Source organism: Danio rerio, chromosome 25 (genome assembly GCF_052040795.2).
Source record: "Danio rerio strain M-AB ecotype USA chromosome 25, GRCz13ab, whole genome shotgun sequence".
NCBI lineage: Eukaryota > Metazoa > Chordata > Actinopteri > Cypriniformes > Danionidae > Danio > Danio rerio.
Window position 1 is genome coordinate 38,140,013 of NC_141045.1, and position 26,036 is coordinate 38,166,048.

At 36.9% G+C, this 26,036-nt stretch overlaps 3 protein-coding genes across 6 annotated transcripts in view; 2 read left to right on the forward strand and 1 right to left on the reverse strand.

The window, feature by feature from the left end:
- Positions 1 to 26,036, forward strand: part of ano5a (anoctamin 5a) — an 805,725-nt gene that overhangs the window by 309,946 nt on the left and 469,743 nt on the right. The gene's annotated exons all lie outside the window — the stretch shown is intronic.
- slc5a12 (solute carrier family 5 member 12) overlaps positions 1 to 26,036 on the reverse strand; it is a 53,413-nt gene that overhangs the window by 22,002 nt on the left and 5,375 nt on the right. The window contains exons 3-4 of one of the 4 annotated variants that reach the window (XM_087310501.1): positions 23,649 to 23,780; positions 580 to 959 (exon numbers count right to left, since the gene is read on the reverse strand). In XM_087310501.1, coding sequence (XP_087166627.1) covers positions 580 to 921 — 342 coding nt within the window. In that variant the 5' untranslated portion in view covers positions 922 to 959; positions 23,649 to 23,780. 4 annotated transcript variants of the gene reach the window in all.
- fibina (fin bud initiation factor a) lies at positions 6,478 to 7,325 on the forward strand. Its single transcript, NM_001256247.3, has one exon. It carries the CDS (start codon positions 6,540 to 6,542, stop codon positions 7,149 to 7,151), a length of 612 nt encoding a protein of 203 aa, NP_001243176.3. The 5' UTR covers positions 6,478 to 6,539; the 3' UTR covers positions 7,152 to 7,325.

Below are 26,036 nucleotides of genomic sequence, written 5' to 3' on the forward strand. Positions count from 1 at the left end.
ATTATTATTATTATTATAATTATTATTATTATTATAATGTTAATATTATAATATTAGTAATAATAATGATAAAGATTATAAAAATAATAACAACATTAATAATGTTGATAATAATAATAATAATAATAATAATAATAACAACAATAATAATGATGATGATGATGATGATGAAGATAATGATGATAATAATAATAATAATAATAATAATAATAATAATAATAATGCTAGAGCAATTTCTGAAGGATCATTTGACAGAAGTTGGAGTAATGAAGCTAAAAATTCATCATTAAAATCACTGGAATAAATTATTAAATTCAATTAAAATGTAATTAAATTAAATTATAATCTGTACTCTATTTCTGATTAAATAAATCCTGCCTTGGTGAGCAGAAGAAGCATTTCAAAATCCTACAAGAAAACATTTTAAAAGCCTACTGACCCTAAACTTTTGACCGGTAGTGTAATGTGTATCCACAAATGTAATATTGTAAAGCTTCCTATAGAAAATAAGTTGATTTAAATGATAGACTTGTGAGGGGGTGAACATAAAACACCCACCCAAAAGCAGATACATCATACCTCATATGTGCTGGTGATTCCTGACCTGTAAAACACAGGCAGAAAGAGCTCAGCCGTAAAAAACACCACAAACGTGTAGGCGACCCCGAAGATGACGTACGAGGCCCCGAATCTGTAGACGTCTGCCGGAGCCCCGATCACAGTCACAGCAGACATGAAGCTGGCGGTGAGGGACAGAGCCACGGGCCCGCAGGACATCTGACGGCCCCCCACCAGAAACTCCTTGGACGGGGCTTTGTTTCTCTCCTTGATGGCGAAGAAGACGCCGATGCCGGAGGAGACCACGAACAGACACGCAAACACCACATAATCCCCGGCCTGGAACCTGCCCACGGTCTCCATGCTGGCTCAGAAGCTGATCTGAAGTGAGCTGCAGGATCCTGGTCCAGAAAGATCACACTCCTGTTAATCATTGAGGTTTAAACTGCTTAACAATGAAAACAGATTAGACTTTACTCACCTATCTGCTCACGCATTTACACTCAGTCATCTATCTGTCTGTCTGTCTGTTTATACTTTATTCTGTCTATTTATCTATCTGTCCATATCCAACATTCCATCCATATATCTTTACATCTGTAAATCCATCTATCCATATATATATATATATCTGTCCATCTATAGCCATCCATCTGTATATATATTCATCCATCAGTCCAAATATCATCCATCCATCTATATATCTGTCCATCTATAGCCATCCATCTGTATATATATTCATCCATCAGTCCAAATATCATCCATCCATCTATATATCTGTCCATCTATAGCCATCAATCTGTATATATATTCATCCATCAGTCCATAAATCAACCATCCATCTATAGCCCTCCATCTGTCCATCCATCAATCTATAGCATCCATCTGTATATATATTCATCCATCAGTCCAAATATCATCCATCCATCTATATATGTCCATCTATAGCCATCCATCTGTATATATATTCATCCATCAGTCCAAATATATATGTCCATCTATAGCCATCCATCTGTATATATATTCATCCATCAGTCCAAATATCATCCATCCATCTATATATGTCCATCTATAGCCATCCATCTGTATATATATTCATCCATCAGTCCAAATATATATGTCCATCTATAGCCATCCATCTGTATATATATTCATCCATCAGTCCAAATATCATCCATCCATCTATATATGTCCATCTATAGCCATCCATCTGTATATATATTCATCCATCAGTCCAAATATATATGTCCATCTATAGCCATCCATCTGTATATATATTCATCCATCAGTTCAAATATCATCCATCCATCTATATATCTGTCCATCTATAGCCATCCATCTGTATATATATTCATCCATCAGTCCAAATATCATCCATCTATCTATATATGTCCATCTATAGCCATCCATCTGTATATATATTCATCCATCAGTCCAAATATCATCCATCCATCTATATATATATGTCCATCTATAGCCATCCATCTGTATATATATTCATCCATCAGTCCAAATATCATCCATCCATCTATATATGTCCATCTATAGCCATCCATCTGTATATATTCATCCATCAGTCCAAATATCATCCATCCATCTATATATCTGTCCATCTATAGCCATCCATCTGTATATATATTCATCCATCAGTCCAAATATCATCCATCCATCTATATATGTCCATCTATAGCCATCCATCTGTATATATATTCATCCATCAGTCCATAAATCATCCATCCATCTATATGTCCATCTATAGACATCCATCTGTATATATTCATCCATCAGTCCAAATATCATCCATCCATCTATATATCTGTCCATCTATAGCCATCCATCTATATTTATATTCATCCATAAGTCCATAAATCATCCATCCATCTATAGCCCTCCATCTGTCCATCCATCCATCTATAGCATCCATCTGTATATATTCATCCATCAGTCCATAAATCATCCATCCATCTATAGCCCTCCATCTGTCCATCCATCCATCTATAGCATCCATCTGTATATATTAATCCATCAGTCCATAAATCATCCATCCATCTATAGCCCTCCATCTGTCCATCCATCCATCTATAGCATCCATCTGTATATATTAATCCATCAGTCCATAAATCATCCATCCATCTATGTATCGGTCCATCTATAGCCATCTATCTATATTTATATTCATCCATAAGTCCATAAATCATCCATCCATCTATAGCATCCATCTGTATATATATATTAATCTATCAGTCCAAAAATCATCCATCCATCTATTTATCTGTCCATCTATAGCCCTCCATCTGTCCATCCATCCATAGCATCCATCTGTATATATATCCATCCATCTATATATCTGTCCATCTATAGTCATCCATCTGTATATATATTCATCCATCAGTCAATATATCATCCATCCATCTATATATGTCTATCTATAGCCATCCATCTGTATATATTTATCCATGCATCAGTCCATATATCATCCATCCATCCATTTGTATATCTATATATCTGTATATCCTCCTTTCATTCTATCTATATATCCATCCATCTCCATATATGTCCAAACATCCATCTACCATGTTTATCCATCCATCCATCCATCCATCCTTTAATCTATCCTTTAATCTAGTCTATACATCAGTCTATATATTTATCCATCCATCTACATCCATCCATCTGTCCACATGTATGTCTTTCCATCTGTATATCCATCTATCAGTCAATCTATATCCATCTCTATATCTCCATCCATCAATTTATCTATTTATCTGTATATCAGAAATCCATCTATTCTTTTATCCACCCATCCTTTAATCTATCCATCCGTGTATCCATCCAAACATCCATTTTACCTATAAATTCATCCATCTATTAATTGGTCCATCTATATCCATCCATATATCTCTCCATCTGTATATCTATCCATCAGTCCATCCATCCTTTTATCTATGCATCCATCTATATCTCCGCCCATCCATCCATCAATATATTCATCCATCATGTATATGTCCATCCATCTATACCCATCCATCCATCCATCATTTTACCTATCTATCTATCTATCTATCTATCTATCTATCTATCTATCTATCTATCTATCTATCTATCTATCTATCTATCTATCTATCTATCTATCTATCTATCTATCTATCCATTTATTGGCCCATCTATCTATTTATTCATCTGTTCATCAATCCGTCCATTCTTGCCTCCATCTATATATCAATCCACTCATCCATCTGTAGATCCGCCCATTTGTATATCAGTCCATCTATCTGTTCATTGGTCCATATCAATCTATGTCCATCCATTCATATGTATATCCCTCCAGTTATCTGTATGCACACCAATATCTGTCCATCTGTCTGTCTATCAGCAGATTCTGGTTGAGGGTTTTCTGATATTTCAAATTAAATTATATATTTAAATCACTGCATGTCTTCAGTATTACAGCAGTACTGCTGTGTGTCAACAAAGCAGTATATCTTACTTGTGCTACGTTTAGCAAGTAGTTCATTATTCCTCTCTCTTCTTAATTAACCAGTGACATGCTTTAATGGTGTGTGTAATAGTTCATCAACCGTGAAACTCTGTGTAACACAGTGCTGACAGAGTGCTTACAAACAGTGGAAAGAACAGTAAATACTGCTGAACAGCACAAAACGCTGGTAAAAAAAAAAAAAAAAAACAGATTCCAGTAATTTGCATTCAGGAGATCACACTTATAAACTCATTAAATCATTAGTGTTCTGTAACTTGTTTTCCTTTTAATTATTTGCCATCCCACAAAGAATGAAGTCCATACTATATATGTCATTCATACGCACATATAATGATTGGTTAATAATTAAATAATTTACTCCCACTTTACATTAAGCGGCCTTAACTAATATGATCTAACACTGATGTGAATAATTCCCTAAAAAGTTCTTATTGTTCTTATTACACGTTTTTCCATTGTATTTATGCTTGATTAAGTACTTAATTAATGTCTGTAATTACATTTATATTACATTGTTGATCATACCTTACACCTTAAAACTAACCAGGAACACTAAATCTGTTCCTAACCTTACCCATACCCCACCTCTAGAGCACCAGAAGAGTTCTGCAATACATTTATGAGTACATTGTGTTCATCTCTTGATGCAAGTACGTAGTTAAGGACACTTACAACTCGGATGGGTTCAGGCAATGCCTCTGTCCTGTTGCGCTTAAGCCAGGGATGTCCAATCTCGGTCCTGGAGGGTCGGTGTCCTGCAGATTTTAACTCAAACTTGCCTTAACACACCTGCAAGGTTGTTTCTAGAAAGCCTAGCTTGATTAGCTAGCTCAGGTGTGTCTGATTTGGGTTGGAACTAAACTTTGCAGGACACCGGCCCTCCAGGACCGAGTTTGGACACCCCTGGCTTAAGCAAACTTCAGCATAACGAGCAAAATGACCACCTCGTCATATAACATATATCAATCAGTTCAGTAACTTAAAATATGAATTAAAAGTTTTAATGAGTGTTAAACACACCTGTTTAAGTTTTGATGGCAAAACTTGGTATTTCAAGTAATGTCAAGTTATATTAACTTAAATTCTTCAGTAATGACAACAGCAGTGTATATACACAAAGTAATGTACATAAATTAAGATATGCAAATAAACATAAGCTAGAGAATATTTTGGTCTCATTATTGCTGTGCTCATAAACACGAGAGCATGCAGCGGTGATTTAAGAGGGCGCAAAAGAGTACCAGAATTATTATTAATACATTATTTATTTATAATTAAAGTTTCAAAGTAGGGAACATTTTTTTTGGCTTAAACTGTCTATATTTAGATAAAGTAATACAAATGGGCAGTGGTAAATTTTTTGCAAAAAAAAAAAGGACACCAGAATTATTATTATTATTTAATAATTAACATTTCACTTTAGGGCTAATATACTTTTGACCTCTGTTTATATACATAAAATAATGCACAAATTAAGGTACACAAAAGACATATGCTACAAATAATGATCACATTATTACTGTGCTCAAAAATTGGGAGGGGGGGGGGGGGGGGTGCAGAGATAATTTAAGAGCGTGCAATAAAGGGCACCGGAAATAATATTATCCTTATTATTATTATCATCATTGTTATTAATATTATTAATACTTTTGTTTCAATAATTAACATTTCACAGTAGGGCTAATACAATTTTGACTTCAGCTGTTCATACATAAAGCAATGCACAAAAATTAAGGTGTTACAAAACATAAGCTAAAAACATGTTGATCTCATTATTGCTGAACTCTTAAAAAGGAGGGGGGGGGTGGCTTGAGCAGTCCAGAGAGCATGCAAAAAAAAAAAAAAAGGCACCAAAATTATTATTATTATTAATACATTGTTGATTATTAAATAACCTTTCACTGCAGGGCTAATACTTTTGACTTCAACTGTTTATTTGCATAAAATAATGCACATAAATGAAGGTATACACCAAAACATAACGCTCATAAATGGGGGGGGATGCATAAATAATTTAAAAGCATGCAAAAAAGGGCACCAGAATTATTATTATTATTATTATTTTAATACTTTTGTTTTAATAATTAACATTTCACAGCAGGGCAGTAAGGGGGGGGCTTGCGCAGTGATAATTGGAAAGCGTGCAAAAAAGGGGCAGCGGAACTATTATTATTAATAATTCTTTTTTTTAATTATTACCATTTCACAGTAGACTTTAGACTTCAACTCTTTATATACATAAAGTAATGCACATAAATTAATGTATGCAAAAAGCATCTAAAAACATTTTGGTCTCATTATTGCTGCGCTCATAAACCCGGGGGCGCGCAGCGGTAATGTGAGAGCGTGCAAAAGCACAGCAGACTCGGATTACAGCCCTGTGGGTCTCCTCTAGTGCGCACACTTCTATGAAGCGCTCCAGATGTGGACGTCGCCTCTGTCAGGCCGGTCAGACCTCCGCCGTGGACAGAAGCGATCTATCATGTTACCCTTTGCCCTCGGCCTGTTTTTACTGCCTCTTTGTGGCGCGGTCTACGAGGGACCTTTGCTCCCCGAAATGTCCAATGGCACTTTTCACCACTTCTTCGTCCCGGACGGCGATTATGAAGAGACTGAAGACCCCGAGAAGTGCCAGATGCTCTTCAAATGGATCGACCGCAGACCGTGTCCACTGGAGGAAGACCGGGACACGGTTATTAGGGAGGATTTCGTTATAGTAAAGCAGCAGATTGAAGACGCGGCGCGCGTTCTGGAGACTCTCGGGAAGAGCATCTCGTTTGATCTGGACGGAGAGGACAGCTACGGGAAATACCTGAAGCGAGAGATCGAGCAGATCGGCGAGGCTTTCACCAACGTGGAGAAATCTCTGCTGGAGCTGGAGAGCAAGTTCAAGCAGAGCCAGGAGACGGAGCAGAGAGAGGAGAGCGAGTTCAGCAGTAACTTCATCAAGCCCGTGTATGATGTGAGAGAAACGCTGCAGGAGACGCTGGACATCTCATCCGGACTCAAGGATAAACACGAGCTCATTTCTCTGATCGTGAGGAATCACGGCTCCAGGCTAAGCAGGCTGAAAAACGACTATCTGAACGTTTAAGACTTCCTGGGCAGACTTCAGTCCACTTTGGATTGTTCATTTGCGAGTTGTTTTGAAAGACGGAGCTCTAAATGTTCTCCGCTTCTGAAAGTATTTGGTGGTTTTGAGGTTCATTCACTCGTAATAGTTGTAATGCGTTTCCTCGGAGATTAAACATCAGCTATTGATGCTTTAGTGTGCGTTCATAGAAGTTCTTTGATTCAATTCAATTTAATTCATCTTTATTTCTACACTGAAAAAAATTATTCAAAGATGACTCCTTGGATTTACTCAATTTATTACGTTATGTGGTTGTAAACAATTTATTCGGGCTGAATTTAAACAAACAAATTAAGTTGAACATTATTAAATTTAATTTGTTTGTTTAAATTCAACACAAATAAATTGTTTGCAACAGTTCTGCATGCAACACTTTTTTCAGTGAGCGCTTTTACAAAGTTTGTGTCAAAGCAGCTTCACATAGAAGATTATAGTAAACTAAAACTGTTAGTTCAGTTTTCAGAGTTGAAGTTCAGTTTAATTTAATTTTCACTGCTGAAAGTCCAAAAGCAAATCAATCACTGCTTTGATCATTTCTAGACTTGATAATGAGCTCAGACTTGCATAAGGTCATTTTAAAATGAGTTTTGCCAACATAAACCAGAGATCCTGACAGATTCTGTAATGGGAAAACGCTCCCATTACTATCTACTCATTGAATGAAAAGGTGCCAATAATTTTCACCAGCAAACATTGGTGAAAAACATTAGATGTGGTATTTGACAAAGAAAACTAGAATCAGACAAAATCATTGAGGTTAATTCGACGTTAAAATCTCTGCTGTGATTCTGCTGAAAAACATAATACAGTACTGTACAGAGTCATAGTAAAATGTAATTAAATTAGTAAAAAAAAAATATTGATTTATTTAAACCCAAATGGGTGAAATATAGACAAACCCAACCGCTGGGTTTATTGTTTTTGGTAACATACAACTCTACGTTAATAAGAGTTAGTAAACAGTTTATAACTGCATCTACAAACGCTTTACTCCTGACTTAACACATTTATAATGTGCTTAATAATTGTATTTGCATACTTTATTAATGATTAATTTTTCATTACTAAATTTAGTATTGCATTTTTTACAAACCAGTTATTTAAGCATAGTTGGCTGTTTTTTAAGAATTCAGAATGAGTTAGTAAATGACTAATAAACTATTGAAATTAACATTTATAATTGATATTATCCAGCCATACTAATAGCTTATTTGCATGTTACTAAATGCTTTATTAACTCACCTCATCCAATTTTGTGACCTAATTTTAAGTGAGGACTGTTTATGCTTAATAAATCCCTTATAAAGGACAATTAAAGGCTTAGTTAAACTCTAAACAGGACAGAAGAACATTATTCATTTCTATTGGTTTGAGGATACACAAACGAAACTGCATCAAATAAAAAATAAATCTTTGCAACCGTATTGAAAATAAAATTACTGTACAGTTTAAACATTGCATCCTATTTTATAATATTGTTGTTGTTTTATCCAATTTTATATTATAGTTTGACACTCCTGTTATTCAGCAGTGTTTAAACTTTACAGTAATTTCACTTTTTAGATATTAAAGCTTGTTGTTTATTTGATATCGACTCTTCAATTGTCCTTTATAAGGGATTTATAAAGCATGAATAGTCCTCACTTTAGATTAGGTCACAAAACTGCATGAAGCTGAGTTAATAAAGCATTTATTAACATACATGGTAATTATTACATGCCTGAATAATACGATATATAAACAATGACTTCAATAGTTTATTCATTCTTTACTAATTCATTCTGAATCATCTTAAAAACTTCCAACTGCTCTTAAATACTAATTGTTTGTAAATAATGCGATGCTTAATTTTGTAATGAAAAATCAACCAGTCGCTAATTATGAAAGGATAATTATTAAGCACATTATAAATGTGGATATGTCAAGAATACAGCATTTGTAGCAGCAGTAATAAACTGCTTACTAATGTTTATTAACGTAGAGTTAATGCTTAACAGATAATGAATTCACTAGACGCTAATGCTTAACAAATTATTCATTGTGTGTGGATTTTTAAAGTGGTACCTTATTTTTTATGTTTGTTTTGTTTTTTTGCATTTGTGTGCAAAAAAAGATTACAAAGACATGACAACAAATACTTGTATTACATAAACTAGGCATTTTAATCGGTTAATCAGGTTTCAAAGGTTTTACTTTTACAAAGTCAATATATATATATATATATATATATATATATATATATATATATATATATATATATATATATATATATATATTTATATATATTTTTTTTTTTTTTTTTTTTTTTTTTTTTAATTAATAGAGGGACAATGTACAACCTGACATGTTGTGCCAGAGTTAGCCATCAAACTAATTTACATCTGTAGCCCCTTTGCAGGAAGTTGTAACAAGTTTAACAAATAAAAAATAATACAATACACACTTACAGTACAAAACATACAATTAATTATAGTCAATAAAATCAAATCAAGTGAGTGCCAATTTAAGCTGATCTCTCTCTTTTGTATGTAGAATGTTATTTGCCTGATTTATAATGATTTGATCAGCTGTAGTTTGAAATTTACATCCCAAGCTCATTCTAAAAACGTAGCCCCGCATACGTTTCTGCAGGCCACATTTTACGTGGCCGGATGTACATATGGCCGCATTTAGTTTTTTCGAGCGAACTCTACGGGCGGTGTGACGTCGCTTCTCTTCTTTGCGCTCGCAGGCTGTGACGTGTGGAGGGCTTTCCTGCCGCAACTAGTTTTTCCGCTTAGCTCGTAGTGTTACGTCAGCGGAGCGAAGGCACGGAAGAGCCACCAGCGGCGACGACCGGGTTCGAGTCTGGGAAAGAGCGGTTTCAGACATCAGGTAAGATAAAAAACAGAATCCAAAAAATAAAAGCGAATGAGTTCGTGACGGGGCGAGAATGCAGCGAAATCTGAAAACTCGCTCAAAATCGGACGAGGGCTTTTGCTTTTTTTTGCTTTTCTGGACGGCTTTTGTAAATTGTTGCATGGGTTTAGGGAAGGAGGAGGAGAAGGGTGGCTGGGTCAGCCGATTGGTCTTTCAGTCAGTCAGACAGCCGGTCGCTCGACAGCAGCCTCCGGCGGCTTTTCGCGCGAGAACGGCACGCACTCCCGAGAGGTGTTCGAGATGCGAAAAAGTGCAGCACAGCGGCCTCTCACGGAGTCGCGAAGACAAAAACTGCACAAATACTTACCTCCCGGGACGTATTTCGTGGTCTCCAGAAACGTCCGCGGTGCTACGTTTCCACAATGAGCCTGGGTTAGATATTTACATAGAGTTTTTTCTCCCCTAAGGACTTTATATACAGCTCTGTCGCCATCTTGTGGCAGAGTGTCGACCGTCTTTGCTCTGCTAAGTATGACAGGCTGAGGGCCACCAAAGCACTGAATCTCTGAAATTATAAATAATTTTAAAATAGGCACTATCCTTATAAATAAACTGCACAGCTGTAATCTAAACGACTACATTCTCGACTGAAAAGCCTCAGGAGTACATGATGTTGTCCAACAGCTGCAATATTTGTCAAACTGCAGTCCCCTGCCTGCCACTTAAGTGGGTGGAGAAATACACAAGGGGCTGTACGAGTGCTGATATATCTCACAGCTATCAGCCAATCAGATTCAAGAAGCAGACAGAACTGTTGTATAAATGCAATTAATCCGATTATAGCTAAAAGTCCTTTTAAACATCACATCAGTAAAAAAAAAAACGACATATTATTTCAGTCTCACACAGATTTTGAGCATTTCAGGCTGAATGTCATACGCTTGACTCTTTTGTTTGCAACAGCTGCTGCCAAGATGCTTTATTTCAGCAGACTGCTCTTTTTCAGCGGCTCCTGCTGACGTCCACTTCTGTATGACTGAGGTTTGAGTGATTAAACAAGCTGGTTGAGATTTGGCATTTCCTGCGCCATTAGAACAGAGCGGCTCTTTCTCTTTCTGCCATGTGGAGGAATAATCAAGCTCTTGCTGCAGAAATATACAAAGAAACACAATCTACCTTTTCCTGCTGCCAGCCCTACGAAAAACGCCGGGACGTTTGCTGGCGAACAGCTTTAAATGTAGAGCGTCCATTACCATGAAGACCAAAAACAACACTGACTTTCAGGGCTGATGATACATTTTAATTCCTAACCAGAACAATGAAGCGCTTATAGATGTTTTCTACCCACAATCCCCCCTGGGCGGCGACTGTTTTCTTTTTCCTCCTCACATTCAGGGTTGTAGTCATGCTGGAGGTTAAAAGCTCAAGGAAAGAATGCCTTTGCTAATGGTTTAGGGTTACCAGATCTGAGTCCTTCAGGAACTCTTCATATGGATCCACTTTCTGCAGTTTTGCTCCACAACAACAACATAAATACATAACTCTTTGATTTTTAAGTAAGATGCTGTTTTATCTGCCCGATGTATCTACTTGGGCTTTGATTAATGCATTGGCTTTGTTCGATTTCACAGAAAATGTCCCTGGTGTTTAAAATTAACCAATATCACTCATATCTCAGCCTTCATGTGCCAAATGTGGGAAATTACACTGGAGGATGTTTGTGTGCGATTATGCAAAGCTAGAAGAAAGAGATGCCAATGTGTTTGCTTTTAAAATGCAATCGTTGTGAATTAGCGGTGATGTACTTATGATGACAGCTTTATTTCAGGACTAATGTTGAATATGTATTACATTTCTGCACAGGCAGCAATCAGTGCTGGCAGAGTTATACAAAAAAAAAAAACAAGAGAGATCACATTGGAAAGCTGTGAGCAATAGTTCTACCATAAATTTTGTCAGATATTTTTGCTCTTGATTAATTGGTTCTTTGCCTGGGAATGGGCTTTTGTTGTATTATTTATGCTTGTCGTGTCATCTTTGTTTGTTTCCAGCTCTCTGTATCAAATCGTACCAGTAGTGCACTGTATGAATAGTCTGCTCCAGTTCAATATCCTATGCGGTCCACACGTTTACACCACAACTTAAAAATGCGCCACACATTCTCTATTGGATTCAGGTCGGGACTGTGGGCAGGCCAGTCAAGTACCTGTATCCTCTTCCTCTTGTTGAAATATGCATGGGTGTCCCTGGAGAATAAGGCAGCATATTGTGCTCCAGAATCTCAATGTACTTTTGCAAGATATTTTTGCCAAGGGCACTGACACAACCCCATGACAGATGACAATCTGGATGATCCTTTTCTTCCTTGGTTTGGAGTTTCCTTGGCATGCAGCATCCATTTCTTCCCCCAAAAAAATCCTGAAATACTGATTTATTTGACCACAGTACACGTTTTCACTTTGTGATGGTCCACTCCAGCTCAGAGAAGCCGACGGCGCTTCTGAACACTGTTAACATAGGGCTTCCTTTTGGCGCAGTACAGTTTTAGCTGGCTTGTGTTGGTGTAACTACTTGACAGGTTTGCCTCAGTAGCCATGAGCCCATGTGGTGATTTGGCTTATAGATGAATGAGGATCTTCTTGAGGATTGTTCAGCTTAGGCTTTGGCCCTTGTCCTTTACACACTGAAATTACTTCAGATTCCTTAAATCTCTTAATGATGTTCTGCACTGTTGAAGGTGAGATATCCAAATGTCTTCCTCTCTTTCCTTGAGGAACGATGTTTTGAAACGTTTCAATAAGTTTCTCGTTTTTGGCAAACTTTTTCTTTGCTCCTAAAGGATTAGACCTTTCTTGGATGCTGCTTTTGTACCAAATCACAACTCCAATCATCTGTTGACGTCGCCTGTTTCAAATCACATCATTATTTAACCAATTAAGCTGATTACCAGCAATAAACTGCTCCTGTCACAACTTTTTTGGATATCTACAAATTAAATGAAGTTGACCAGATAAACCAACAAATTTTTTGTGTTCATATTGTCTGCAATGAAAAACAAGTAAAAGTAAATTTAAAAAATGTATTTCTTATTTTATTTATTTACTTTATTTATTTTTTTATTTTTTATTTATAAAATTTGGAAATTTTTCATTTTATTTTATTTCATTTTATTTTATTTGTTCTTAACTTTTTTCTGATTTGGGAATAACCCTCAGACCTGATTTGTGACCCTGGAATCACAAAACAAGGCAGAACCATACATTTTTGTAAACTGAGATTTAAATATGATTTCCATTGATATATAATTTGTTAGAGCACAGCAATAATTGGCCATTTACTGGGGTGAAATCTGGAATCTGAGAGTTCACAAACTGCCTTTAAAGTTGTTCAAATGAAGTTTACAGCAATAAATATTAAATCAAATCAAAATTGTGATAAATTTACAGTAGAAACCCCACTTCCAGTGTCTGTGGATCCAACTAGATGTCCAAAACAGTCATAGCCGTAGTCCTGAGCAGGCTCTAGTCCCAAAGATCCACTTTTCTCCTGATTTTCGCTCCCACCCTGATCAAACTCACCAGCCTGCAGCTTTCTAGGAATCCTGAAGAGCTTGTTCAGATGTGTTTTGTTAGTGTTGGAGCTGAACTCTCCAGGAAAGTGCTTTTTTAGGGCCAGAGCCGCCCATGCAACCAAATGCCTTTATGAATGAATGAAACATCAAATTCTGCAAAACTTTTCCAAGCATACAATTCAAGCATACAAAAGTTCTTTCTTTATAAATGCAAAAATGTATCATAAAATAAATAGATTATAGTTTTACAAAAACCAAACTCTAATCCAAGTTTGGATTAACTAGGAGTCCAGTGTTATTTCTTTTGGGTTGTGCTGTTTAATTCACAGTGTTTGTACAAAGTATTTTGTATACTGTAAACTTCATTACATATTTGGTTAAACGCATTACACATTTATTTCCCCCACTTAAAGTATAAAACATGTTTAGAGATTGATAATTTTCTGATCCCTTAACTCTGATCCCTCTCTCTAACCCTGTTCATTGTTTTGGAAAATAGAAACAAAAGTTTCATACAGTTAACATATAGAGGTTTCACGTTTCTACTGCAAACGTCCAATCCATAATGCTGGAATTAAATTGCTCATCTGCAATGAAATCTAACAAAATCATAAATTCAGTTTCAAAACATTCAAAACTTGTTCTTGAAAGTAGAGCTGTGCATTATAATGCAAAAAAAATTAGATTATCGCAATAATACTCATTCATTCATTCATTCATTCATTCATTCATTCATTTTCTGTTCAGCTTAGTCCTTTTATTAATCCAGGGTCGCCATAGCGGAATTAACAGTCAACTTATCCAGCAGGTTTTTACCCAGCGGATGCCCTTCCAGCCTCAACCCATTCCTGGGAAACATCCACACAGACTCATTCACACTCATACACTATGGACAATTTAGCCTACCCAATGTGGGGGAAACAAGAGCACCCGGAGGAAACCCACACGAACGCAGAGAGAACATGCAAACTCCACACAGAAATGCCAACTGACCCAGCCGGGGCTTGAACCAGCGACCTTCTTGCTTTGCGGTGACAGCACTACCTACTGCAACACTGCGTCCCCCTTCGCGATAATAGTATACTGTATGTAAGGTTTTTAAATTTGAACAATCAAATGAGGCCTTACTATCGTTAGCCCCGCCTCCACAGTAGCTGCTGTTCTGCTATTGGCTGGAGCGGCAGAAAAATACCCCAGAGCTGAAGACAAACCCTAATGAGTGAAAAACGACAAGTCAAGACGAGTCAGAAAATACGGCGAGGTTTTCACTCATTTCTAATGTTTTAAAGACTAAATATTTGCACCTCGACAGTTCATAATCTGAATTACATCTTAAAAATATATATTTACCTGTTTATTTTAATATCATTAAATACATAAATTATTTCAATTCTACACGAACTGGAAGTGGCGACCATTTTTAAAAATTTTTTTGTTGTATTGTGACGCAGTTCCTACAGAAACTAAATAATAAATGATAAAAAAAAGTAGGTGTTTCATTCAGAAAGATGTGGAAAAGGGTTTGGGGAGAGTTATTACAAGCTAACACACTCCTCCTGCTCACCATTACTGTTTGTTGTCATAGCCCTGACAGTTGAAGGGGCGTGGTTAAGTAAGTTAGCCCCACCCAATACATCAGACAGACCTAATCTAAAGCTGCGTCCCAAATGTCACACTCATGCACTATGTACTTATGCACTTACACACTCAACAGGACAGTATATGTATGTAGTGGCGTCCCAAATGGCACACTAATGTTTTTTTACTAAGCGGAAATTCAAACCGTTTCCCTGATGACGTTTGACGGTTGCCAAATCAGTGAAATAAACGAACGAATTATCAAATAATACCTGCCGTGAGTATAACCGCAGTCACCATTGGGAGGCGCTATAATCACTTTAGGAGAATTTTGCTTTCACAATCCAAAATAAATAAAGTTATCAACATGTGCGTCCGATAGCTCCGCCCCTTCCGTTACGCAAGCAAACCTGCGGTCGTTGAGTGCGTGAAGTGTCCATCAATACACACTTCACTTTAGCGGCTGAATGAGTGCATCATCCAGGTAATTAAAGTGCACTTATTATTTTTAGAGTTTTCAGTGTGAACACACTACTTACACTATTTATACTACAAAATAGCGTAGAATAGTGCATAAGTATGCGATTTGGGACGCAGTTTAAGACTTAACCTGGAAACAATCAGGAAGTGCATTTTCCGATTTTAATTAAAGATAACAAGGGCAGACTATTGTTTTTGTCTTAATGACATGCACAGATAAATTGTTCAGCACAAAACTAGCAACGTGAGCTAACAACATCAATATTGTTGGTTTTGATTTCATGTGTACTTTAAAAAGCAGTAGCTAAAACAGAGAGAAACGTTACATCATAAGAAGTATCATCGTCGCATTACTCAACTCAAATATTGCACATTTTTCCAGTATCGTCCAGTAACTCTAATGTGGACCCTACAGATGAGTGACAAACTTTAGCAGAAATAATATACAGAAGCTTCCAACCAGTCAACAATTAGCTCCCTTAAAGCCACAGCAGCCGAAACATTCGATTAAAGAACGTAAGCCAAGACTTCTGTATGCTATTGCTTGATGAATACCTTCAAACAATACCTTTAAACACAATAATCGTACTACAGTATGTCTGTGTAGGATTATAATCAGCGGATCACAATGAATCAATAAGCAAGCTGTTCCTTAACTGCAGCATAGTTTTTAGTTTCAGCTGCAGCCCAGGGGTTTCTAGTTGAACTCACTTTTATTTAAATATTTCCCTTGTCTGTTGTGGAGCGCTGAAATGTTTCTTTTAACATGTTTAATACAGTCATGAAAGCTTTCGTCAAATCACATTCAAGAAGATTTCAGTAAAGCCACGGTTTGGGTTGTGAATAGTGTAGTTTATACACTAGTTTATGATTTATTAAATCTGCACTCGGCTTATGTTTTTCACTCGACAGAAGCTTTAATTGCACTCTTATGTTTGTGTTCTCTCACTCTGTAGTAGAGCTGCACGATTCTGGCTAAAATGAGTATCGAGATTTTTTTGCTTAAAATAAAGATCACGATTCTCTCACGATTCTGTAGATGTAAAATAAAGGTATGGTAAAAACAAACATATGGCACAACCTCGATAATAATATTATGTGTAGGTCTACTGGTTTCTATAAATAATTCTATTTTACTTTTAATAATTCTGATGTTGAATTATTATGTTTGAGATATATGCTTGCAATCTGTCATATTAGACAAATTTATTCACTGCATGGTAAAATCAGACATTTGCCATTATCAGATTATAATTAGCAATATATAGTAGGGTTGTAACAATATACCGGTATGACGGTCTACCACGATTTGAACGTGCACGATTATCATACCATGAACAATTGCATATCAACGGTTTTAACCCTTAAAGACCGAGACAGCCGCCCGCGGCTTAAAATAATTATTGCTCTTAAATGTTTAATAAGTTTTGATCCGCTGATCCGATTCATACAATTCAAAGATTGGCATAAAGAAGAGAATCTCAGCTTTCCAGTGCTGTATCACATAACTGAGGCTTTCAGAGGCTCCGGAATCAGTGCGGTTACGTCATCAAAATTTGACAACGCTGATTTGACAAAGAAACGCTCGTCACTGTGTCTCCGGACAAATCAGACATGATACATTGATGCATTGTCCCTCCTCCATGCCCAGATTGGTTCAAACTCGCTATATCACAATTAATAAGCATAGGTTTCGCTTTTGTTTGTGGACCAACACTGAGCTTTTTGAACAACACAGAATGAGAGATAGGCATACATTTATGCGCGGCTAAATAAAACGCAAAAAAAAAAAGTTTTGCATGAAATAATTCTCATAATAAGTACTTTTGCATGCACAGCAGCACAGAAACATGACAAAACAGTGACACAGCAAAGACGAACTGCTGCTCTTGCTGTTTTCAAAAGACGCAAATGAAGGTGCAGCTGTTTGTCTGCATTGCAGACAACCATATCCAAATCCATATCCACAGACAACCATATCCATCTGGCACATAAAACCTAAGGATGTTCCATATTGAATCTAGTTTCGTTATGTAACTATTTATAGTATAGTAAATATTTATATCTATTTTTTACTGAGGATTTGCACCATGTTTATTTGGACTTTATTTGGACTTTGACACATTATTTATTATTTTCTTATTTTTTTTATTTGTTCATTGTAAGTGGTGTTGTTTATAGTAACTAAAAATATATTATTTGGAAAAAGTCAAATTTGCTTTACTGTTCTATTATTTTGTAACATTTGTAACATACCGTATACCGCGAAACCGTCAAACCGTGGTATTGTTTTAGACGATTATCATACCGTGAAAAATTCATACCGTTACAACCCTAATATATAGTAGAGTAGTTATACTGACATTGTAAACATTTATTTTCATGCACAACTGTGGGTTCGCTATGAAAGAAAGAACATATCAAATGCTTCCTGCTGTAATCATAACTCTAAAATGCGATATGATTATTTAAATGAAGTGCACACTTTCGGTTTCATTTTGAAGCTAAATGCTTGTTCATACTTCGCGGGCGGCTCCCAAACGATCACTCTGTGCCACAAACGGAACATTATTTACAACTGTATTACTCGCAACATATGCAGGTTCTGTTCACTAAAGTAGACGCGCGCGCGTCTATCATTAAGTAGAGCACGCGCCCGCCCTCTCTGTGATAACAGCTCACGGTCAGCAGCTCACTTTGTGATTTCCCGATCGCGAAAACATCATTATATGATGACAAAAATTAAATTTTTAGGTGAATTATACCTTATAAATACAGTATGTGATGCATTCAACATCATTTGGAGGTGTCAATGTAACTGAGCAGGCGGTGTGTGAAACAATGAAAAAACTCGTGCAGTCGCCTTTGCTTCTCTCCTGAACTTGATAATATGATTGGCAAAATCGTAGAAATGCTGGATTTAGATCGCCTAGGGGGTCGATTATTTTTTACTCACACTTTTATCAACTTTTTGCCCCCACAGTCCAAACACAAGCGATTTAGGGGAATTAACTAAATTGGCTGTAGTGTATAAGTGTGTGTGTTTCCCAGTACTGGATTGCAGCTGAAAGTGCATGCGCTGTGTAAAACATATGCTGGATAAGTTGGCGGTTCATTCCACGGTGGCGATCGCTGTTCAATAAAGGGACTAAGCCGAAGGATAATGAATAAATGATTATTATTATTGTGTGTGCAGATTTGGCTATAATGTCCTCGAAACTAGCATCCGATGTGGTTGGCACAATATAAAACGCAAACAAGTCAGCCTAATTGTATTTGACTATAAATCTCATGATGTCAATCTTTTTTTTATTTGGTTGGGGATAGTTTTAGGAATAATATAAAGTGTGTTGTAGCTACCATTAGCTCCTAAGGCCTAAGTGTGAGCGTGACTGCTGGAATCTGCCCTCAGTAAACAAACAGCAGCTGGTGCTCATCATAGCACCTACACACACACACACACACACACACACACACACACACACACACACACACACACACACACACACACACACACACACACACACACTATCGCAACACAGAACAGCTTCATCCATTTCTAGCTTAACCGTCAAGTGTGTTTCTCTTTCTTTAGTAACCTTCATCAGTCATTATCATATAAACAACACTGTATCGCCAGAGTGGTTAGCACTTTTAAGAAGCTATTAGCACTGTTTAACGTTATTAGTTGTTATTTTTGTTTAGTTTTGTGATGGGGACTGTAAGGCTTGAGGCTTACGCTGATATCCTGAACCAATAATTGGAAATAGAAAGCAATTGAAGGATGGTGTTCTCCCTTTTGAAGCTAATACGGAAGTAACTGAAACTGCAATTCATCGACTGGCCACTGGGGGCTGGCTCCAGACGTTCAGTGGCTGCAATGGAGCTCATAAAAACATGTTTACAGCCTGGTGCAAACGATAATTTAGATTTAGCTAATCCCTTCATGACAACTGTGAGGGGGTGATTTTTTTTTTTATAACTCATCCATTTCGTTTATATTAAAGTTATATTAAGTCTGCATAATTAAGGGTGTGGCCTCTTGAGTGACAGCTAGGTTTTGCTGGTTGCCGTCATGTTATTCCAGCTGATTAGCTGCTGAACTCTGCATATGCATCGTATCGTTGTGTTGTTTTACGTGGCTTTACACAGTCAGTTGTCTTTTGGAATTATTTCCTACAAATGTGGTTCATTTATAAACTAGTTTCGAGAGGATTACATGCTTACGATTGATCCCGACTGGTGTCGCATCTGGGGTCCGTTCTTCGTACGTGGATTACTCAGTTAGCTGGATTTGGATATTGACGATTTGACATGATCCAGGATCGTTTCGTTCTTCAAAGCTGATCCGAGAGTTGTTGTCATGGCAACAGTTCTGCTAGATCAAACCTGATCGGGAGCAGGTTCAATTCATATAAACATTAGATCGGCTCAGTTCAAGCAAAGATAATACAGAAATATGTTCCCAATTCTGATATTTTCTTACAGTAGTAGTTATATACACTTGGGAAAATGGTACATATTTTTAAACTATATAAATATATATAAAGTTAAAGTCATAAATAAAATAAATAAAGTTATACATATTAATAAAACTTATGCAATCTGCACCCTCGAAATGAAAGTACAAAGACTGCCGCCTGGTGGTGCAAAGAGAAAACTTATTGATATGAACTTTTTAGATCGCTTTAGTACAAATTGTGTATAATAGAAATGCAGAATATGTGACTTTTTTTTAAAGCAATAATACATTTATGCAGTCATAAACATGATTTGATAGTTTATATGCCGGTGATTTGATGCTTCACAAAAGTTTCAGATGCCTTTACCAATATGAAAATGCTTTTGTAAACAACCAGTTATTCTTTACACCGATTAAAAAACGGCTACTATAATAAAGAAAATATTTTCTAAATGTGAAACTAAATACATTGATTTGCATTGAAATACATGATGAATACTCTTGTCTTGACAAATGAAAGTGTAAAGCCTGCAGCTCACAACAAATGTGGAAAGTTATTGCGTGTCATATTAAACAAGCCGTTTACTGCTCATTTGATGTAATTTTGCTCACATGGATAATTGAATATTAATCAGATGATGTCATTACGCTGCTGTGCCGTCAGCCAATCATTGCATTGCTGATCATGATTTCGAGAATCGATAGATCTGTCCTTCACAACACACGCAGCGATCTCAGATCAGTTCATCCAGACATTCTAATCTAATTTGCGAACTTGTTTGAAGAACCAAATTAGCGAGAGATCAGTTATCAAGATTAAAAGATCCAGGATCTGCCAAATCATCTTAGATCATTTAAGCGAGGTACGAAGAACGGACCCCAGCTCCGTATATTGCACCAATCAGATGAATACTGACACACTATGAAAAAAAAAAAACAGAGCTTTCTACTCCAGTCATCTTCGTCTTGAAGAACCCCTGCTTAAACCCCTACTCCTCCCCTTCTCTGATAGGGCGGCATGGCAGCCCAGTGGTTAGCATTGTTGCCTCACAGCAGGAACGCCACTGTTTGCATGTTCTTCCTATGTTCACACAGGTTTTCCTCGGGTTTCCTGGCTTCCTTTCAACGTCCAAAGACATACACAATAAGTAAATTGACGACTTCAAAATAGCATCTTAAGACAACTCTTAGCCAGATACATCTCAGCACGTTCACAAGCAGGGGAGTTCTCGAGACCTATCTAAGCTCAAACTCTCCTCTCACCCTTAAAACGGGAGGGAGCCCCGGCCTCAAGGATATTCTCGGCTCAGGCTCTGAAATAAAGCATGCCAAACATGCTTTATTATCAATCATCAGCTAAGTGTGAATCCTCGAATTATCAGATGATATGGCGTGCTGTGTGCACTTAATTGTGCTCACAAACCATTCAAGTTGCCTCCATTTCCCAGATGAGTGAAACTATATACTTATACACCATCTCTATAAATGTATTTGTTTTATTTAAGATCATTTATAATGTTCTTTAGAGCTGCAATGCACTCCAGAATCTGTCAGATTGATTAGCTGTAGGCTCTAGAACAGTCATCTGAAACGTTGTCCTGTGTTATTCTGCGTTCACACTAGACACGAAGACGTGAATAAATCGCCCAAATCACGCATAAATAGAAGCATGAACATTAGGAGTTTTAGGAGTTTACTCGCTTCATTTGCACATCAGACACGGATTTGCGTGACGGGCAGGGCTTCTGTCTGCCCGGTGACTCGTTGCTAAGTGGCTAACATGGATTTTATTGAGAGAATAGCTGTGTTTATGTGGTTTATGAAGGCTGAAAAACAGCGTAGATTTGTTTGGAGTCGTGTCTGAGTCCACTAGATCCTTTCTGAGGTGCATCCAGCTCTGTGAGTTCATAAACTTCTCCAGAACTATACCTGGATCAGTGGTTCTCAAAGTGGGGGTCGGGGGGCAATGAAGGGGGGGTCGCCTGGTGATTTCCAAAAATCTATTTATTTTTATTAAACCAAAAGAATTAACATATTTTATCAATCGCTATGCTGAAAATAAAAATAGTCGTTTATAGTTACTATATACTATATAGTTACTATAGTAGCTTATAGTTACTAGTTCTATTGGATTGCGACCCCTGGGGTAATTACATTATATTAAAGGCAGCAATAGCGTCAGATGCATTTTGATTTTATAACACCAGGTTATACTTTCTGGCACATTTAAAGCACTGACACACGTTAAAAAAATGTAATTGGTGTGTCTGCATCATTGCATGCAAGGTTTCTTTATTTATAACCACCTCAGAAGATATTGGGTGTCGCGAGTCACTGGTATTGTTATTTTGGGGGTCGCGGGCTGAAAAGTTTGGGAACTGCTGACCTAGATGACGGAGGCTTTCAGCTCTGCTTCTGACTGAGCCGAGCCAAGTTTGATGGACTGCAGACGGTGTCGGCTGGAGGATTTTCCCTTGGGACACCAACAGCAGGCGCTACATCAGAATCACCCCCTCACAAGAGCAAGCTACTGATTGGTTAATGCAGAGTGAATGTCCGCCGAAGTTCAGATTTTCAAAGTCGAGCGATTCATGCGAAACGCGTTAAGCGCGTCAATAGCGCAAAACGCTCAACTCGCACCACTTTATTCACGCAAATCGCGTCATTAGCGATGCTTGATTTGCGCAAATCGCGTCATTAGCGCTGCTTCATTTGCGCAAATCGCGTCATTAGCGCTGCTTCATTCGTGCAAATTGCATCATTAGTGATGCTTCATTCGCCCAAATCGCGTCATTAGCGCCACTTCATTCGTGTGTATCGCACTGCAGGATGTCTATTCGCGCCTTTGCATTGACTTAGCGTGTAAATCACTCGCACGTGACGCTTCTTCCGCGTCTGGTGTGAACGCAGCATTATGCCTGGATTTCATCATTAGCCTTGCATTTACCAACACAGAATATATTTAAAGTGTTTGAAAGTAATTCACGTTTTCCTCCTGTTGAAAAATGTCATAGGTACAATGTTTAGTGGCTCGATGTATTACAACAGTGTTTTTAAAGTCTAAACACTTTATTGATATAGTCTACAACCAAGCACATAGTAAAAATTTAAGTATACTACAATATTTATTACAGTTTACTACAGTTACGCTGTAGTATTCATCAACAGAGTTTAACTACAATAATACATACAGTAAAATACTTTGTATGATTGTACGGTTTAAAAACACTATAGTATTTACTATAGTATTTATCGGAGCATTTGGTCTGCCAATAATTTGAGTTCATATAAGCATCATGCTGACTGTGGTAAAGTGGGAGAATAGTTTGAACACTTCTGAATTTAATTCCTCTTGAAAACAGGGATTTTAAGGACATGTTGTGTTATGTATATGTAATATATCATGTGTTAAATTGTCTTCTTGAGGCGAAGCGGTGTAAAGTGAAGGGCTAAAGGTTTAGCGTGCTGAGAGTTGACCCCAATCTCTGCCTTATTTTCTGCGTCTCACCTCCGAGTCCCTTTTCCCCCAGTGGGACCCCAGTCCAGACCGCAGCGTTCCCCATCCGGCCTCCAGACGCGCTCCAAACCACAGCCGCTGCTGCCACAGCTCCATTATACAGGTTATGGATAATCAAAGCTCCTGTGGGAAGGCAAATGCAGAAGTGTATTTTTATAAGCTGCGCGGCTTTCAGTGGTGCACTTCAGCTCTGATTCCACTTTATTTTGATCGCACAACACATTCTGTTGACTATAAGTAGCGCCAGAGAAAATCTGCGGACATTTTAAGCTAATTCTGAGGAGAATTTTGTAAAAAAATCTGCGGATTATTCGACAGTATCATAACTAAAAACTTAATTTGTGAAATAAATAGTGACACATTTTTAACTTGCATTTAATATTTATAATGCAAATCAAATCACATCCACTAATTTGGTAAACAAAGCAAGTCTCTCATATAATACATCTACTAAAAGACAGAAAATAAAACTTTACAACCTGTATTGTAAAGAAATCATGTGAACATTTTAATACTACTATTATTACAGCACAATAATATTAGTGAAATTAATTAAAAACAAAACTGCATAAATATAAATGTGCACACATTTACACAAATAAATACATAGACTCAATGATGGGCTCAAAATGTGCAGACTTCTGCACGCGCAGATTCCGTGTGGGCCTAATAACACAGTTAATAACTACAGTTGACAATACAGCTGCAGTTACTTGAAAAATTTTTACTTTTTGAAATTTTAATTGTTAATTCAAATGTTTTCAAAAGTTTCCCAGGTGATGTTAAAATCAAGCAGGGAAACAGTATTTCCTATTATATTTTCCTTCAGGAGTCTTGTTTTGTTTTATTTGGCTGATATATATACAGCTCAACATGTTTCTAATCATAATAGTTTTAATAACTCATCTTTAATAACTGATTTATTGTATGTTTGTCATGATGACAGCACATAATATTAGACTAGATATTCTTCAAGACACTTCTATACAGCTTAAAGTGACATTTAAAGGCTTAGCAAAGGTAATTAGGGTAAAGTTATGGTAATTAGACAAGTCGTTGTATAACAGTGGTTTGTTCTGGAGACAATCCAAAACTGATATATAACGTAAGAAGGCTAATAATATTGACCTTAAATAGTTTTTAAATAACTTTTATTCTAGCCGAAATAAAACAAGACTTTCAAGAAGAAAAAATATTAAAGGAAATTCCTGAATATGTTCAACATCAATTGGGAAATATTTATTCAAAAAACAATTAATATAAATAATAATTTTGTATAAATAAATAAAATATTTATATAATATATAAATATATTAATATATAAATATATATTTATATATAAAATAAAAAATATTAAGAATAATTTTGACCGTATATTGTTTTGAATAATCGTGTAATTACAATTATGACCAAATTAATCGTGATTATGATCTTTCCATAATCGAGCAGCCCTACTTCACACTACAGTGCAACTACCTTCAGAATGTCATGATGATAATGTTTATCTTTTCTAAAGTCTTATTTATTTTAATAAAACTAAAAGCCCGCATTCGTTTCAAATTCAAAGAATTAAAAGTGTTTCATTTCTATTGCATTGAGATTCATAGGGAGTATGTAGTATTAAGTCAATTAAACTACATTTAAGATATATAATACATTAAGATATATATTAAAATTTAAAATAATAATTGAAATAAAATTGTAATAAAGTACTTGAAGGCGATGCGGTTGCACAGTAGGTAGTGCTGTTGCCTCACAGCAAAAAGGTCGCCGCTTCGAGCCTCGGCTGGGTCAGTTGGCATTTCTGTGTGGAGTTTGCATGTTGTTTCCTCCGGGTGCTTCGGTTTCCCCCACAGCCCAAACACATGCGGTACAGGTGAATTGGGTAAGCTATATTGTCCATAGTGTATGTGTGTGAATGGGAATGTACTGGTGTTCCCCGGTGATGGGTTGCAGCTGGAAGGGCATCCTCTGCATAAAACATATGCTAGATAAGTTGGCGGTTCATTCCGCTGTGGCGACCCCAGATTAATAAAGGGACTAAGCCAAAAAAACGAATTAATGAATAAAGTAATTGGCAACACGGTGGCTCAGTGGTTAGCAATGTGGCCTCACAGCAAGACGACCACTGGTTCAAGTCCCAGCTGTGCCAGTTGGCATTTCAGTGTGGAGTTTGCATGTTCTCCCCATGTAGGTGTTGGTTTCCTCAGGGAGCTACAGTTGTCTTCCACAAGTCCTAACACATGCGCCACAGGTGAATTGAACAAGCTAAATTGGCTGTAGTGTATGAGTGTGTAAGAAAATCCAAGTGTATGGGTGTTTCCCAGTACTGGGGTTGCAGCAAGAAGGACACCCACCGTGTAAAACATATGCTGAAGT